Source organism: Rattus norvegicus, chromosome 5 (assembly GCF_021556685.1).
Source record: "Rattus norvegicus strain SHRSP/BbbUtx chromosome 5, alternate assembly SHRSP_T2T, whole genome shotgun sequence".
In the NCBI taxonomy this organism is placed as follows: Eukaryota; Metazoa; Chordata; class Mammalia; order Rodentia; family Muridae; genus Rattus; species Rattus norvegicus.
Window position 1 is genome coordinate 154,813,745 of NC_141538.1, and position 19,136 is coordinate 154,832,880.

General features: G+C 39.6%; 1 protein-coding gene across 2 annotated transcripts in view; it reads right to left on the bottom strand.

Moving 5' to 3' along the window:
* Kdm1a (lysine demethylase 1A) overlaps positions 1-19,136 on the bottom strand; it is a 55,273-nt gene that overhangs the window by 19,372 nt on the left and 16,765 nt on the right. Inside the window, 6 exon segments of one of the 2 annotated variants that reach the window (NM_001130098.1) lie at positions 520-601; positions 2,439-2,545; positions 3,261-3,353; positions 4,232-4,310; positions 7,174-7,307; positions 12,268-12,327. In NM_001130098.1, coding sequence (NP_001123570.1) covers positions 520-601; positions 2,439-2,545; positions 3,261-3,353; positions 4,232-4,310; positions 7,174-7,307; positions 12,268-12,327 — 555 coding nt within the window. 2 annotated transcript variants of the gene reach the window in all.

The window sequence follows — 19,136 nt, forward strand, 5'->3', positions numbered from 1 at the left end:
CAAGACTATTAACAAGAAGGTTATAAATTATTGCCCCTTTGGCCTAGTACTACAACTATGAGGAAAGGAGACTTCTCTCACTATGACTCACTGTCTGTGTGTGGTGTGTCACTATGACTCACTGTCTGTGTGTGGTGTGTCACTATGACTCACTGTCTGTGTGTGGTGTGTCACTATGACTCACTGTCTGTGTGTGGTGTGTCACTATGACTCCTTGTCTGTCTGTGGTGTGTCACTATGACTCACTGTGTGTGGTGTGTCACTATGACTGTCTGTGGTGTGACCCTATGACTCACTGCCTGTAGTGTCACTATGACTCTCTGTCTGCCTGTGCTGAGTCCCTATGACTCATTGTGTGTGGTGTGACCCTATGACTCATTGTGTGTGGTGTGTCTCTATGACTCTCTGTCTATGGCGGGTCCCTAATTAGTATATTATAAAATTAACTACTGCTTTAAATGTAAGCTCCATCTTTCTCATTTTAGATTGTATATTACAGTATCAAATTAAACTACTTACCAAGACCTGTTACTACCATGGCTCCAAGATCAGCTACATAGTTTCCTTTTCGAAATGTAGCGACCCGTCCACCTACACGATCCTGTTTTTTTACAAACAAATGCTCAAAGTCATTTAGCCTGTTTTAAGCATAACTAACCACACCAGGATTCAATCTTTCATAATATAAAAATATTGTTTCAAGTTAATACTATGTATACAAAACACACACCAATGATAACCTGAAGGAAAGATTGCAATAAGCATAAATTCAGAAGTGATATGATGAAACCGTGTGAGAGCCGGAAGGCTAAACTTGATGCTCAGCTACTCTAAGTGCACAGGATGCACAAGGCTCACTCAGAAAATACATGCTTGGAACTCTAACCCTGGGCTGGAGAGATGGCTCAGCGGCAAGAGCTTCAGCTGCTCTCCAGGGGTCCTGAGTTCAACTCCCAGCAGCTGTATGGTAGCTCACAACCATCTGTAATGAGTTCTCATGCCCTCTTTGGGCACGCAGGTGTACATGCAGATAGAAAATAAATATTAAAAAAATAAATAAATAAAACCCTAATGCTAAACACAACGTTCTACCACTGTGATATGATGCTTACACTTTAATTACTGCAGTCACTTGTAATGGGGGATGGGTATTTTATCAAGTTGCCCTGGCTAGTGGTTTTTTTTTTTTTTTTGGTTCTTTTTTTCAGAGCTGGGGACCGAACCCAGGGCCTTGCGCTTCCTAGGCAAGCGCTCTACCACTGAGCTAAATCCCCAACCCCGACCTGGCTAGTGTTAAACTGATGATCTCACAAAAGTCCAAGCAGCCTGAGCCACAGACACATTCATTAGCTGTTGTAACTGCATCGTTTGGCAGATAACTTCTCTGACAAATGTTCCTGATGCCCAGGAACCAACTAGGTCTACTGAAAACAAACTGGTAACTATAGCTTTTAGTCCTAAAAAGGTCCAGGCTTGCGTCTACTAATTAAGGTTTTGGGGATAGAAAAACCTTCCTCAAGATAAAATCATGGAAAATATCAAAGCACCCTGTAAACTTGATACACAACAAAAATTGCAGAACAAACCTTACGAGTTATAGTCAATGTAGGAAGGTTCAAAATGACCTGCTGTGTCTTCCTTCACTCTTAACACACAGTACAGAGAGGACAGACAGAAGCAGCAGCCGATCAAGAAAACCATTCTTATTCCCCCATGCTCTGTGTAAATTATTTTAAAAAAATTAAAAACTTCATAAAAGCAGTTTTGAACGAACTATACATGATATTTTAAAGATTTTATAAAATTTTGAAATGTTTAGGTTATGAAGAAGTAAGGTTTCTGGCTGGAGAGATGGCTCAGTGGTTAAGAGCACTGACTGCTCTTCCAGAGGTCCTGAGTTCAATTCCCAGCAACCAGAGTGACTCACAACCAACTGTAATCCAGCTCAAGAGAGCTGATGCCCTCTTCTGGGAACCTGCACACACATGTGCATATATTCACACCCAGATATATGCATAAAACATACAATTATAAACCTTAAAGCAGAGAAAAACACAGAGACAAAGAGTGCTAATGGTAAAAAATTATCTGAAATTATCCACCCAATTATCCTTTATGAACTCCATATTCACTAATCACTTTCTAAAGATCTATTGTCAAAAATAATTTAGCAAAAATATAGATCAATGGTAGAGCATTTAACTACTATGTGTAAGGCTCTTGGGCTTGATTCCCAGCACCAAATACTCATAATATAAATAAAAGCTACAACACCAACCTTACCCAAATCTTACCCAACCTTATCCAAAAATATTCAATTATACTATAGAACCCAGCCTGGGTAAGCACAAATTCTCCAATTCTCTAATCTATAACAGGTTAATTCCTTACCATGTTTCCATTAGGTCAGGCCTCTAATCCCCAAATAGAACTCTTACCCTGGCTTCCAGAAGTGTGACATCCATCCCAAAACTCTGTAGTTGTCGAGCTGCTGCCAAGCCAGAAACACCTGAGCCTATGATAATCACCTTTCCTGTCTTTTTAACTGAAAGGAAAAAGAGAACAAAAATTATAGCAGTTTGTAAATCTGAGTTTGTATATATTTTTCCCCCCTCTCACAAAAACTTTTGGCTTTTTTATGTAATGTCTTAAACAATTCAGTTACTTTCAAACTGTGGAGACTGTGGAAATTACAAATGTCAGAGACTTATAGAAATTAATTCAATGCTGGAAGCCTGTAACTCAATGTACAAGTTTGAGTCAGACTAGTAGTTTGAAGTTTTGTAGCCTATCTCTCAGGAAGGCCTTCAAAACTGTACCAATGTGAGCCATTTTTTCAGTTTTACTACTGTTTAAGTTAGTACTCCTTTCTGAAAATATTTTTTTCCAGAATATCTTTGTCTCTTAGACTCTGGCAGACACTGTTCAAACAGCATGAAAAGGGCAAACACTTAGAAAGCAAAGGAGCCACAGCGGAAAGCCTCCAACCCTGCTGCCTGCATAACTCACTTCTCCCATCTCTAAGAGTTCTGTGATTCAGATTTTTAAAAACTGGAAATTATTCTTTTCCTAAAACCTTCTCAAATAGGAAATTCAAAGAGATGTACATTCATTCATTCATTTTACATTTGACTTATACTCTTGAGAATATTTTCACTAATGGAAACATTAAGTAAAATGTCACCAACAACACAATACTAAAGACAGGCCTAAAAGTATTACTATAAACCACTTAATTCATTTGGCAGGAAAGTGCTTACTTGGTAAAGGTTTTATCCTCTTGTAGATGCCGAAGTTGATAAGACCGTGGCGCTCTAAGTAACTATGAACTCGGTGGACAAGTACAGTGTCACCTGTAGAGCACGTTAAAACACCGTCATATTCCCACCAGGTCAGACTAAACGCTATTCTAACTCTTCTCTCTACTGTGAAGTCATCCACACACAACTCATGGCACTTTGGACATGTGATTCCTTTAGCCAACAAAGAACTATCGGGCTGTAACACAGAACAAAGGTTCAACAAATGGGGAGGTGGAGGGCTGGGGAGAGACTGCAATTTGGAGGCAGTTTCATGAAGTTGAGGCTGGCTTCACACTTGCTACGTATCCAAGGCTGACCTTGAACTAATAATCCTCCTGCTTCCACCCCAGAATGCTGAGGTCATGAGTATGTGCTCATACCTGGCTAAATTGGTATTTTAAAGATGATATTATGGACTAGAGAAATGGCTCAGCAGTTAAGAGCACTGGCTGCTCTTCCAAGGGTTCCCAGGTTCAATACCTAGCACTCACATGGTGGCTCACAAGTGCCCATAATGGAATCTGATGCCATCTTCTGGTGTGCAGACATATATGTAGACAAAATACTCAAATACATAAACAAATCTTTTTAAAAGTTATTACATCACAGATAATAGAGAGCAAAACTTTGCAAGGTATGAACAATGTTCGTATATTTTAGCAAAAACTTTTCCAACTGTTGGTGGTAAACAGAAAGAAAACCAGATAATTAGATAATCTAATACTAAAGTATTCCATAGATCAATGAGACAATATATCAGGGAAAACATTTAGAAATCTCTTAAACGCATGCATCAATACAATTTACAGATCAAGAAAACAAACAAAAATCCAACTTTATAAAGTCATTTCTGCAGACAAGGTGAAATAAAATGCCAACAGAAGCCACAGGCTTCCAAGGGAACTTCTCCCCACAGACACAGTACTCACTGTTATAAGGTGCTTCTAACTGCTGGAGCGTAGCTTCAAATGTCAGCTGAATCTTTGGGTTGTCCAACCATAACTGCAACTGTATTTAAATGACATCAGTTGTATTACACACCAACAGAAACATGTCACCTGACCAGTTGTGAAATCATCTCTTAAATTTAAGACTTCTAACTATGAATTTTTTATTGTCATACACAGCGAGGGTTATAACACAGACAAGGAAGCTATTACCTAATGAAAACTACACCAATGAGTTATTGGAGTTGGAGGCTATTTGACCTAAAAAGGAGGAAAATGTCTAAATAAGCAGCAAGGAATGGCTAGGGTTTAAACCTGGGGCTATATAATTCCAGATACTGAACAGATTTAAAAACAACAACCGAAAAGTCACATTGTTATAACCGTGCAGGTTACAGGGGCTGAAGAGTGTCAATGAGAACCCCTCGGCTTTAGGTTGAACAAGTAAATGAGTTGGTAAATGGGGTGAGTGAGAACACACACAGACTATGATTCTAGTTCTGACACAACCAAGAGAAAACACTGGATAGGAAGCATACAGGAGGTGAGATCTGCACTGTGATGAAGAGTGTCCACAAGAGAAAAACAATGGTGGACGACCTCACATAACACTGAGTTGGAAAGCATTGGACTACAGTGCAGAGATACAGGGAAAAAAAATCAGAAAATACTGTATTACTGAAGCCAAGAAAGTAATATGTTTAATTTAAGAAAGGAAAGAAGGGCCAGTAAATAATTTCAAAGCCTGCAGATAAAGAATGAAAAGATTACAACATAGTCGACGATTTTCAACATGAATTTTAACAGAAATTCTCTTTAAAACACACACACACACACACACACACACACACACACACACACACACACACACACAAAATACAAAGCAGGATAAATACCATCATTTTAAAAGTTTTCCTAAAAAATGTAACAAGCCCTGTTTTGCAGATGAAGTTCTAACCAGGGAGCTGACTGCTTAGCTACACGTAGGTCGGTCACGAAGGACATGACTAGAGCTACTCCCCTTTCCAGAGCTACAATCAGAAGAGAATGCAGGTTCTCCCACAAACATGGCTCAGGTTCTTCAACCTTCGCAGTTTTCTTTCTCTTTCTATCCTAGTAAATAAAACTCAGTCATGGTTTTATTCCAATCGCTCTCAAGTCACAAGGCAAAAGACCTAACTGGAATCAGGGAGCAGACGCAGCCACCGCAGAAGAAAGCCATCACTAGCCTGAAACTCCAACATTAATGCGGTCAAATCCTTCACCAAATCTTGACATTGGGTAACAGAAAATGAAGTACAATAAACTGAAATCATTATATAAAAACATCACTCAAATTTAAGTAAGAAGCAAAAATGCCTATCAAATGACTGCCCCCCTGACTGCTGAGTTAAAGGCAAGGCTACTATGCCTGATAGCTAAAGAATTTTTGGCAAAAGACATTTAAAAGAAAAGAAATGAAAATAGCATATAATGGACTAAAAAATTAAAAAAAAGGAGTCAACAACAGTAGCCTAAGAAATAAAATAGGGTGGGTTTACTTACAGCAGCACAGCACGATCTAATAACACAAACCAGGGCAAGACAATGAGAGTTCAACAGTCTTTCTGATGGATAATCTGTATCAAATGCTAAAACTCCCCGTATAATCACTATTCAAGTGAGTCTTCTCTTTGGGTATTAAAATATGTATACTGTTTTGATTTTTACAAATTGAGACTCTATTTACAAACACTAGGGACCATGCGTATAGTAAGGATATTCCAGACACAAAACGAGAACACATTAAAAAAGTCAGAGTTTAATTACAACAAAGTCAAAAGGGAAGTTTAAGTTAATTAAATTATGGTCCAACTATCAAAAGAAATATTATAAAGACATCAATCATTAAATCTAGAGGAAGAAGGTAAACCAGGTAACAAAACAGGGTTAGGGGTGCAGCCTTGGTTTGTGCTTGTCTGTCTGTCTGTCTGTCTGTCTGTTTTTCTGAGATAGAGTAACCCTGATTGTCCTGAACTCAATTTGTAGACCAGGCTGACCTTAACTCACAGAGATCTGCCTGCCTCTGCCTCCCTGGTGCTAGGATGAAAAGTGTGTGTCAGCACAGTCTGACTGAGGTCCAGCTTTGAGGAAAAGGCAGTGACTGCTTAAAGTGATTTATGTCCTCTGGGGTATGCCTGCAGTATGGCTCAGTGTTCCAACACTTGTCTAGCATGTAAGCAGCCAATCTCAGTATTTCTTCCCATCCCTAATGTATTTATGAGGTATGAGAAGAATCCTAAAAATGCATGCACACAAAAATGAAACTTTAAGAGTGCTGAAGTGGGAGTGAGCATCTTCACAGAAGCAGGAGGAAGGGGAGAGGGAGAAGCCCTTGGTCCTGCCAAGGCTTGACCTACCCCTCCAGTGTAGGGGAATGTCAGGGCAGGGAGGTGGGAAGGGGTGGTTAGTTGGGTGGGGGAACACCCTTATAGAAGAAGGGGGAGGAGGTATAGGGGGTTATGAATGGGAAACCGGGAAAAGGAATAACATTTGAAATGTAAATAAAAGATATCAAAAAAAAACAAAAAAAAAGAACGAAAGGAAGAGAAAAGAAAGAAACTTTATACACATCAGCTTCAGTAGCCACTGGATGGCTCACAACTGCCTATAGCCCCTGCTCCGGAACATCTGACACCTTTGGTTTCCAGAGACACCTGTGTATTCACATGTGAGTACTCATACAAGCACGCATGCACAAAAACAATAAAAATAAACCTTAAATACTTAAAGGAAAAGACAATTTATCTCTGGCAATAGTTACATATGGAATAAATATATTACGATTTAAATTTTTCTGCCCTTCTATTTGTTTTCCATATTCCTGATAAAATTCATAGGCTCTTTTCAAAATCCAAGTGAAAAAAGGAAGCATAGACACTTACTGTGCGATTCCTGATGAACAGAAAAACCTTCTGTGTCTGCTGAGGCCCACTGATGATGTCTGGGAAACACGCTGCTTCCTGAGAGGTCATTCGGTCATGGGGAAGTCTGCTTTGGAAAGCTGCACCCTCCACACCTAGCAAAGGAAGCAAAGGACCACTAGAACAGTGCAAACGGGTAGAGACACGATGATGAAACCTCAAATCCTTCTCTGGCTGAAAAGAGCTATAAAAGCTTTGCCTAATTCACAGACTAGATACTAGTAGCCTTTTAAAGTTTTTTTTTTATTTTGCCTCAAAAGTTAAAATGTCAGGTGCCATTTCAAGCTTAACATCTTTTTTTAAATAAAGATTTATTTATTTATTATATATAAGTACACTATATCTGTCTTCAGACACACCAGAAGAGGGTATCAGATCCCATTACAGATGGTTGTGAGCCACCATGTGGTTGCTGAGATTTGAACTCAGGATCCCTAGAAGAGCAGTCAGTGCTCTTAACCGCTGAGCCATCTCTCTAGCCCCAAGCTTAACATCTTAAAGTTTATTAATCAAGTATTATGTTACAACAAGCCAGTTAGAATATTTTCATCTACCAATCAGGTAAGACTGAAATATTATAATTAAAATGAATATTATAGAGAGCATACAATAAAATTTAGAGAAGAAAACAAAGGAAAATACACTAACAGAGGCCAGGAGTAAAAATGTAATCACGAGCCTTCATTTGTGATTGTAGCATGAAATGGAACATTAAAGGTTGAAAACTCAAAAACAGAAAAGTCACACAATCTTATCAATAGCAGGCAGAATGTATTAGTCCTCACTACCTAGTGTTGCCAAGGCAAGGGGGCAGAGAAGTCAAGTCAGAAGAAGGCCAAGAATTTACTTTATTTCTGTGAGCAACATTAGAAATACTTCACTACATACTAGAATTGCTGCTACCCAGACTGTATGAGTGTATACATATACTACAAATAAAGTGACTTATTCTGAAAATTATTTAAATTGGCTCTAAAATATTTTATAAGCTAGTAGATAAGCTCACGTTTGTAAAGGATTTTGGGAAGTTGGGCACATGCTGGGGTTATAACTCAGATATTTAACGCTGCAGCAGCATGTGGACAGCCAGCCAGGCCGGGGTGCAGCTCAGGGAGAGTAGAGTGCGTGTGCTCAGCTCCCCCGACCTAGGAGCCAGTCCCTAGCACACTTTCACTCTGGAAACGGGAAAGAGACAAGAAAAAGTACAAATTTTGGACTTTCTGAATTCGGTATCAAAAAGTATGAGAGTAAGTAACAAAGCAAGACAAGAGTTCCTATATGTAATATTAAAAGGTCATAAAACAAGAAGTTAGAAGCAGTGTTAGAAGGGTTTAGTAAAGACTAGAAGTAAAGAACACAGCAGGTAGAAATTGAACTTGAAGATTGTAGCTACTCTAAGGGATGTTTCCACAGACACTCAAGTAACAGTCACCACTTAGAGAAATGAGTTGTTAACAAAAAGGCCAAGTAAAACTGCCCAGTGCTGACCGAGGCCACACATCTTAAATAGCTGTTCTCAGAGAGAAGCACCATCCACCACTAGATCTAAGGGCAAAAACCCTGTGTTCCACATTACTAAATAAAATCAACAATCGATCCTAAGTTAACGATAATCTAAAATCAGAGATTGTCAGACAATTAAATATGCCTTAAGGGATAAAAAGAAGAGCTAGACTGTTGCTGGTGGCATGTGATATTCTTTGAGGAGGAAGTGGTGGAGGAGGAGGTGCTAGCAGGGACAGAAATTTTCTAGAATTATACAGCTTTGATGTCCTTGTCCTTTACCCCAAACCAAAACAAATGAACAAAAAACAAAAATCAAACTCTAAAATATCTGGTCTTTATAATGAAGCTACCTACTCATTACTGTTTAGTGCCTAGGCCGAATCCTTAATAGGTTATAGTTATAGTTCATGTGTTTCCTATTAACATGAAAACAAGGATCACTGCTAAATCTGCATTAACCTCCATTTCTCAGCTGGCCATGGGGTGCAGTCATAACACCAGCACTCCAGAGGCTGAGGCAGGAGAATCATGCATTTAAGGCCAACCTGGGCTATGTGACAAAACCCCGCTGTAAACCCAACATAAGGTGTAATAGAATTCTCCTTGGCTTGCCAAAGATAAAGTGCTTTCCCAGCTAATTCCATAGTACACCCTGCCTTAAAAGACTTCTACTACAACAGATTATTTTTCAATGACAGCAAGAAAAAAAATATAGAAAAAATTCCCCCCAAATTTCATATGACATTTGGTTCCAAGATGCAAGTGTTCTTAAGGAAAAAGCAAACAAAAACCTCAGACACTTGGCTCACTTTGGGCATCTGAGGACTATGTAACAATTAGGGTAAGTTATTTACTTCACACGGCAATTTCAAAGTACTTCTCTAAACCAGAATTCAAAAATATTACACAAATACAATTGAAGAAACTAAAAAGATGATATTACTACATCAGGAACAACACTGCTTTACAGGCCTCCCTTCCTGCTCTGACACTGGATACCAAGTTCCCAAGTTGAAACAGCCGCTGGGACGCTCGCTGAGTGCTGAGTGCTCAGGAGCACAGGCCCAGCACAGACACTTGCAGGCCTGGCTAACAAATCAAATGATCTTCTTTATTGTATTTAGAGAGAGAACTTTATTTCAAAGAATGAAGACCATTATGAAAATTGGGCAGCAAGATTAAAAAACAAATCTAGCTTTTTTTCAAAGAAAGCAAAGTTAATTTGGCACAAACTGTCAGGAAACTAAATCAAAACACCTTTCTTAGGTTAGCTTTGCAGAATGAAGCAGAGACTACTCTGGATAATCCGAGAGCTCACACCCATCTCCTTTACAAGAAACCTGCTGACCTGGACAACAGCCTTTTCTTTTTTAAAGTACATAGAATTCAGAAGTAATTTGCATTTGGCTCTGGAATAGTTTTCACCTCTGTGTTTGGATACACTTAATACAATGTATTATTCTAGAAATTTAGAACATTACAAAGATGTTGTCTAAATTTTTAAAAAGCCTCAGCCTGCCTAGCTTCAGTCCTATCTCCCAACCCCTCACACGGTTAAGTTCTAGAATGGCCTTCCTTCCAGTCTGCAATCACACTGAACTACAATGTCCTTTCTCACCTGATGCCATAGTTGAAAACATACAAAACCTTCCCTTTTCAGGGTGGTGGATCAACCAGGAAAGAAAAAAAGCAGAGAAATAAGTATTTTATGCCACAAAATTATTTTGCCCTGAATTTTATGAGATGTGAATGGTGTAAGCAACAGAGAAGTTAGAGACTGGAGGCCTCCAGGTGTCATTTGCCTTTGATTACTGTTTAAATAAAAAAGGAAAATTAACAAGATTTCAGACTGAAAGTGAAAACAAAAGCCTCATGGGACCTGGATCTACATAAAAAGCCTTTTCTTAAAATCAGCAGGTCTATCAGGTCCTACAACAAGTCTAAAATAAAAAGAGTAAAGACAGGAGAGAAGCAAAGTCATGAGTTCTACTTCGTTCGACTTTATGTCCTGAGCTCTCACTTCACAGCTGTTGGCTGGCTGCTGGCCAGCTCATTAAGCCTCTTTGGGTTTCTTTCAGACTCTAACTGTTAAATGGGAGCTATACAACACTATTTGTCTGAAGGCAGGAAGCTGGACAAGATAACCTCAAGCTCCCTTCTAGCGCTAAGATTTAGGAAACAGACATCAGCATGGATTTTAAGAAACCAAGATATAATCCTGGCTGTAAGGAACCCTTGAGATCCCTCAAGAACCTGGCTTCACATGAAGAATGCTGACCACTGTGGCATGTTTTAAACTCCATTAGGGACACATATGTATACTTCTCAACATTGCAAGATCTAATCTAAGAGAGGGTTGGAGGGTTCACAGCATCCATTCACTCCTTCCTGACAACACCCAGAACTACGCTCCACAGTTGCACATGACAGTCTGCTGTTATACCAGCAATACGATATATTGTTTATTTAAGCAAAGGCGAAAATGTTCTAAAAACCAAACAAAAACCAACAAGAAAACTTGGTTTCCTTGAAATTAAGACTCTATAGAGGCTGTCCCCAATCAAGTTTCAAGGAAGATCGCCTGCATCACTCAGTAAAAAGTATTCTCTCTAAAGGAGAAGTGCACCCCTCTGAGGTAACCATGTACTGATTAGAAATCCCTGGTCCTTGGGACGGTGTGGAAAGATCTCTACTTTGAACATTCCAGATTCCCTTGACTACCAACTACCAAATGCTCTATCTCCAAGAACTACATCTAGTCCAAAATAAAACACAAATATGTCCTGAACCTGCTGGGCAAACCGCTGCAGACAAGTGTCTTAATCTATACTTAAATGAGTTGACAGCCTTCAATAAAGTAATATGTACTCCAGTTTTCTCCAAGTGTCTTAAAGAAACCAGCTTTTGACCCTGGCACACACGCACTCATACACTTCAACGACGAAAAGGATGAAACGCAAACACGTTATTTCAGTTTCTGGGAACAAGCTTAACTGTTCCAAATGATGGCCCTACAAATTCTTTACTTTTTCCTAGAAGTCAAAATCCATAGTTTGGTCTGAAAAGAGAAAACCCTTTGAACATACTTTTTTTTAAAAGGCAACTTTTACTCTGATAAGTCAACTGTAACGTGATTACATACCATTTATTGGAAAAAGTGCCCAGCACAATAATCATACCTATGTAAGGTGTCACCTGCAGTCGAGTCCTAAAATACCTTAACCTTCTTAGGACTTGAGTCCATGGTCTCTTGTCTGTGGCTACTTCTATGTTTCTCCTTAAAGGTCCCATTATTCCCAAGAAAAGTATCCGCCATCTCCTCAAAAACATGAAGAACGGAGGGCTGAGATCGGCCTGAGGACTTCAACAGAGTCTGCTTGCCTTTGCTCTGCTATACTCTCTCCTTAAACTACTCTATCCTGTGGGTTACATTACCCCTGCGCTTCTGGCTACAATGAGAATACCATAGCCAAAAACACTTGCAAGCATCAATCACTCCCTGACCTAGTGGCTCTTGCTAAAGTGGCAAGCATCTAATGCCACCCTCACCTGATGCTTGGCCGTCTCCATACCCTCCAGAACTGTCGTCTTGAAGTCCTCCTGCTTGCCCTGTGGAAGGAAAGAGGAGAACTCAGGGACCTTACTCCATAATTAAGATAATATCTGGACATAAAGGACTAATAGCTGGTGACTCAAGAATTTACCACCAACTAGAAAACCCGTATCAGAGAGCTCCTTCTGTAATCAAGGCCCTGGGAATAACATCATCTTTGGAATTCTGGTGAAGACATTTCAACTTCACATGCTGATCCTTGTTGAAAGGCAGTAGAACAAAGTACACAGTATTTCTAATCCCTAAATGTTTGCTGCCAGTCTTTAGTAATCTGGATGGGAATGGGAGATGGATTCTAATACCTTTAACTAACTGTTGCTACACTGAATGAGTCTGACATGGGTTACAGGACCTCAAACTGCAACAATTCAGCATCAATTCAAGTCTCTTAATTTTCTATCTAGAAAGACAACAAGCAAATGACTGACAATCTTAGTTTTAAAAAAAGGGGGGGGGGATCCTGTTCTTATCACAGCAGGGGATGTAACTAAAAGATTCAGCACCAAGAGTAGTTTTGTTTTCCTTCCACACAAAGTAGACAGGACTGGACTCAATACTCCAGTGCTTCTCGGTAAAGACATCATATGATCAGAGGCCAAGCTGCAGACACACGTCTGAGGGAGGATGGAGGCACCTTAAGCTATATACTAAGCCCTGATATTTCAAAACAAAACAAACAAAAACAAAAAACAAAACAAAACAAAAAAAACCCTCCTCAATGGTACTTTGTAGAACTTCAAGAATCAAAGCTTTAAATTCAATCAAAAAATGTCAACAGACCGTCTTCTACAATCTATCACCAAGACAGACACCATGATCTTAAGCTTCTGGCCCCCTGGTACACTGCAGGGAGATCATAGTGTGGCCTATGAAAGTAGGAAAACACCATCTCCCAGTGATCTGAATTTAAGACAAGCTTCATTGCACCATTTATTTTAAAATGTTCCCACAAGACAGCAGACTGATTATCCCACCATAGTTTGAAGGAAGCAGTAAAGCCAAACAATTATAGCCCTTATAAAAATGTTCCAGGGTCTATGAAATTTTAAATAACATCTCCATCCTAAAGAATATTAAGAGCTGAAATGCAAACAATGATTTTTGACACTAACAGAATATGCTGGGAGGTGGCAGACACTGTTTTGCTCTTGTCTAAAGGACTCACTAGGTTCTAGAAGGTTCTTCAGCTTAGACAAGATACAATGTATATGATTTGTTGTTAAGAGCCCTTAGGAAACAACACATAAGCATGATGAGAAGACTGAACTGCTAAACCCAGTATACAAACTAATCTTGAGAACACAGGCCCTACAGTTTAAATGAGAAATGTTCACTATTGGTATGATTTTTATTCATAAAAAGGGTTGTGGGTTAAAAAAAAAAAGACATTGTTCATTTGTTTTCCAACAGAACTAAAGTAGACAAAATATTAAATCCTTTTTGGGCTCATAACAGTAAACAAATACAGTTTAAGATTAAAATTGGAACATAGCTGTTCTCTCTCAAATGGTGTTCCTGACTTGGCAAAAATATAGGTTTCACATCACAGAGACATTTTACTACTTAAAAAAAAAAGTTCCTTTTTTTGTTTTTTTGAGATGGCCTTTCACTATGTAGCTCTTGCTGTTCTGGCACTCACTCAGTAGACCAGGCTGGCCTTGAACTTACAGAGAGCCCCTGACTCTGTCTCCTGAAAGCTAGGTTTAAAGGCCTGTGTCACCATGCCAGGCTACAAAAGCACTTTCAACTGGGCACTGAAAGTCAATTACTCTACCCTTTCTATTCTTATCATTTCCCCTTCTCCAACTATAATGCATGTCATACAATAAGCAAACTTGTTTCAGCTACAAGACTCTTGTTTTTCTATTGTCAGTGGTAGGCAACAAAAAAGATATTTCTTAACCATGGTTATTGTGCTACAAATAATAATATGAAAAGAACAAGGTAAGGCAATTTCTTCTTGTTTCTGCTTTTAAAATTACATTTAAAAAATTCTTATAAAGATACTGAGTCAAGTAGAGAGAGTAATGTATGCCTAAAATCCCAAATACTTGAGAGGCTGAAGTGGGGACCAAATTCAGGTTCAACCTAGCCTACATAGCAAAACTGTTTTTAAAAAAAGATACTCTTGGGGTTGGGGATTTAGCTCAGTGGTAGAGCACTTGCCTAGCAAGAGCAAGGCCCTGGGTTCAGTCCCCAGCTCCGGAAAAAAAAAAAAAAAAAAAAAAAAGATACTCTTATTATCCCAACATGAGACCCATCCCATGGGCAAGCACCAATCCCTGACACTATCAATCATACACTGTTGTGCTTGCAGACAGGAGTCTAGCATGACTGTCTTCTGAGAGGCTTCATCCAGCAGCTGACTCAGACAGATGCAGACATCTACAGCCAGTGTGGAGCTTGGGGACTCTTATGGAAGAAAAGGAGGAAGGAGTGCAGCCCTGAAGGAGACAGGAACTCCACAGGAAAACCAACAGAGTCAACTAACCTGAACCCTTCTGAGTCTCAGAGACTGAACTACCAAAGAATATACAGGCTGGACCTAGGCCTCCCCACACATATATAGCAGATGTGCAGCTTGGTCTTCATGTGTCCAGAACAAGTAGAACAGGGGGCTATCCCAAAACCTGTTGCCTGTACATGGGATATGTTCTTCTAGCTGGGCTACCTTGCCTGGCCCCAATGGGAGAGGATGCACCTAGCCTCACAGAGACTTGATGTGCCAGGGTGGGGGTAATACCTAGGGGGCCTTCACCTTCTCATAGGAAAAGGGAGGATGGGGAAAATTATTACAGGAGGAGGTGACTGGAAGGGGGACAATGAGGGGTATGTAAAGTGAGTAAGAAAAAATATAAATATAATTTTTAATTATAAAAAATAATGTAATTTGGTAAGAATATAGGTGAAATTAGAAGCTATCTTAACATCCTAGAAATATTTTTAAAAGCTGAAAAAAAAATCAAATCTAAAATGTTACTTAGGTAAAGAAATAGGATAAATGTGGGTATTTCTAACCAATATATACTTGTGGTATATTTACCCACTTTTCAAAAGCACTGAAAGGAATCTTTTTGCTTTTTTTTTTTTTAAAGACAAGATCTCGTGTCCTCATTTGCTATTACTGTGTATCTGAAGATGACTGAATTTCTTCTGACATACCTGCTGCTCCCAAGTGCTTGGATTACAGGCTTGCACCTCTACTAAGTAAAGAGCAACCATACATTGACTGAGCTACGTGGCTAAAGGTGTGTGTTTGTTTGCTTGTTTTGCAGTTGGGAACTAAACCTATGGCTTCAGGCAGGCAAGGCAAGCTTTCCATCACTTCACTATTCCCAGCCCCAACCATCTTCTTGTTTTCTGCACTTCTAAACCAAGACAGACTCTCATGCATTCATGGTAGTCTTGAACTCCTGCTTTCCTCTTCCAGAGGCTGGTACTGAAACCACTCTACCGACTCAGTAACTCTTTGGAGACAGGGTCCACATAGTTTGACCCTCTTTTACAAGGTTCGGTGTAGAATTAGTCATGGGCTGTCACATCCGGCTCATCCTTCTCTTCATTCACAAGACACAGACGCAAACACTGAGAGCTAACTTTCCAACCAGGTGACATGTGCAAGATACGATCTGGGCTCTCCAGAGCCCAGGCCTGCTCCTAACACGTGAGAGTGAGAGCAAGCGAGCACAGGCATCTTCACTAAGCACAACCTCAAGATAAGAACTGAAAACACCAACAGCAACATTTTTGTGCCACTGCTTTCATCTCCAGCACAATCTAAGCAAACAACGAACTCTTGACGCACTCAGACTCACGGCTTAGGTCGTGTGAGCACAACTTCTCCAAGTCAACCATCAGTCTTTGGCTTTTCACCTGTAACGACTGTGGGATGTCCCCTTCAGAGCACCAGTTCCAACACCAGATGCCGCTTTACCTTGACTCACTTCACTCAAGGGACCACTTTTCCAACATCTTAAACCAAAGTCAGTATTGACCTTCAAATGGTCATTACATGAAGGTGAAAATCACCAGTTTGCTGATTCCAAAAACTTCCTATTTTTGACTAATTTCTTGGAATTACATCTCTATTTGTAACTTTTCTAAATATCTTGATAAAGTTCTAAATCTTGGAAGAAATTACTTTTTCAGAAGTGAGATGTCAATCTAGTCAGCCCATACTTTGACAAGTAAGCTTCACAATAAGAAAGCGCATTTCAAAAGTAAAAAAACAAACAAAAAAACCCAGTAAAACTTTGAACTCACAAATCCCCATCTTACTATCAGTGGAATTTTATGTTTAATAATTTCATAATTTGGTGTTTAATGGTTACTTATCCCAACTGCTCAACAATACAAAAATAGGATAGAGCAGAGGGAGGGAGGACTGGGGGAGTGTCTGAGTGAAGGGGACTGGGAGGGGGCCTGATATTGGGATATAAAGTGAATAAGTAAATTTAAAATAAATAAATAAATACCTACAGAAGACTTAAAAAAAACCAAAAAACAAAAATTAGGGTAGAATTCTTGAGAACTTATAATCTCTTTGGAGAAAAATGAAAAATAAAGCAACTCTTTAAAAAATGAAATAAGTGAACAGACTGGAGGATCAGGGATGATTTTCTTCTGTACAGGTCCCTGAGGCATTTGGATATACTGAGGGCTCAAAATATCCAAAGGCAGAGAAAAAAATCAAATGCAGTTCATACAGGACAGTACTGTATACACTTAACTGAGGAGACGGTCTGGAATAGTGGGGGACCACAGAGAGATGGCCAACTTCTAGGTATATCCAGTTTGTAATCCACAAGCCACAAGGGGCAGCAAAGAGCCATGAATGTGACCCTCTCTCCCCCAGAAGCAAGCAATAAACTTGTGAGAGCTTGTGAGTACTTATGAGAGCTTCTCACTATTATTTTTGTGACTCAACTATAGTTCTCCAGTGTGAACTTTGTAGATGATTGTTGGGTTTCGGACCCAGAACGAATAGCTGAGGTGCAGGACCTGGCCTCCACGTCCTCCCAGCATTCCTCAGTCCTTACCTGGCAATACCCTACTCTCTACCCTGAACTTTCCAGCCCAGGAAGTAGGCTTTCCCCTCCCCAAATAATCCAAACATTTTGGTTCCCCCTTCCCTTCCTCCCTCCCTCTCTGCATTTTCTCCTTCCTTCAGTATGCAGGCATGCTCTTCCCCTCCCCACAGTGACTTCCCTAGTCTTCTTTCTTGGGACCAGTGAATGTGCCCAAGAGCTGTTTCCCAATAAACCTGCCTTTATATACTTTACTCTGGCTTGAATTGACTCATTTCACCAGCAGAGACTAACTTAACAATGGTAATGTCAAATCATTTTGCCAAAACCTTGGACACTCTGAAACTTAAATCTTGATCTCAGCATTAATGGAAGAAAACTGATCTTTAGCAAGAAGGCAATAAACATTGTATTTTAATTAAACTCATCTGACCACTTTGTAACAGATGTCTTGGGAGGAAAGATGACCTAGCAAAAGAAATTCAATTAAAGGGCAACAACATAATTTATATGTAAGGTGAAATAACTTGGAACAAAGTGAGTAAGTAAACAAAACTTAGTAAATCAAAAGGCTGTGCTCATGAGGGTGTAAGTGGCTAAATACTACTCCCATTTTAATTTGGGAGAATGGTACTGTGATAAGTAAAATGGCAAGAGATAAGCTGAAATAGAACTCTACAGATGTTTGGAAATTACAGAACATAAAAGGAACAATAATAAAAGAGTTAAAAACTACATGGAGGTAGTAAGAGGCTAAGCAAGTTCGAGCTTATAAATAAATATATGATTGATCTTAGGACAGTAAGCAATGTTATAACTTCAAAAATGAAAGAAACAATGACCAAACAAAAGTTTAAAAATGAAGAAAGTGGGCCAGTAAGATTGCTACATGAGTAAAGGCACTTGCTGCCAGATGTGATGACCAATTTGACTCAAGGGACCTACGTGTGGATAAAAGAACTGACGCCTGGACATTTGCCCCATTCTGTGCCACACAGGCAATGCACATAAAATACAAATTGACAGTGGGGCTGGAGATGGCTCAGGGGTTAAGAGCACTCACTGCTCTCTCACACATAAAAATAAGTCACTCTTAAAAAATGGAGAGTGGGGGTTGGGGATTTAGCTCAGTGGTAGAGTGCTTGCCTAGCAAGCGCACGGCCCTGTCCCCAGATCCGAAAAAAAGAAAAAAAAAAAAAGGGGGGGGGGTTGGGTATTTAGCTCAGAGGTAGAGCTCTTGCCTAGCAAGTGCAAGGCCCTGGGTTCAGTCCCCAGCTCTGGAAAAAAAAAGAAGTGGCTTTAAAAACACCACTAAAAAACTGGCCTGCCGGGGGCTGGAGAGATGGCTCAGCGGTTAAGAGCACCGACTGCTTTTCCAGAGGTCCTGAGTTCAAATCCCAGCAACCACATGGTGGCTCACAACCATCTGTATGGGGATCCGACGCCCTCTTCTGGTGTGTCTAAAGACAGCTACAGTGTACTCATATACAAAATAAATAAATAAATCTTAAAAAAACAAAAAAAAAAAAAAAAAAACAAAAAAAAAAACTGGCCTGCCTTTACTCACCACTGGAGAGTCAGAGGCAGGTGGATCTCTTTGAATTCCAAGTCACCCTGATCTACATGCATTCCAGGACAGAAAGGAAATTATAGAGACCCAATATCGAAAAACAAAACAAAGAAAATCAACAATAACAAAAACCAAAACAAACAACAAAAACATTCAAGGACTGGAGGTAAAGATTCCTGAGGCGGACATCTGCTCCCATGTTAAGTGA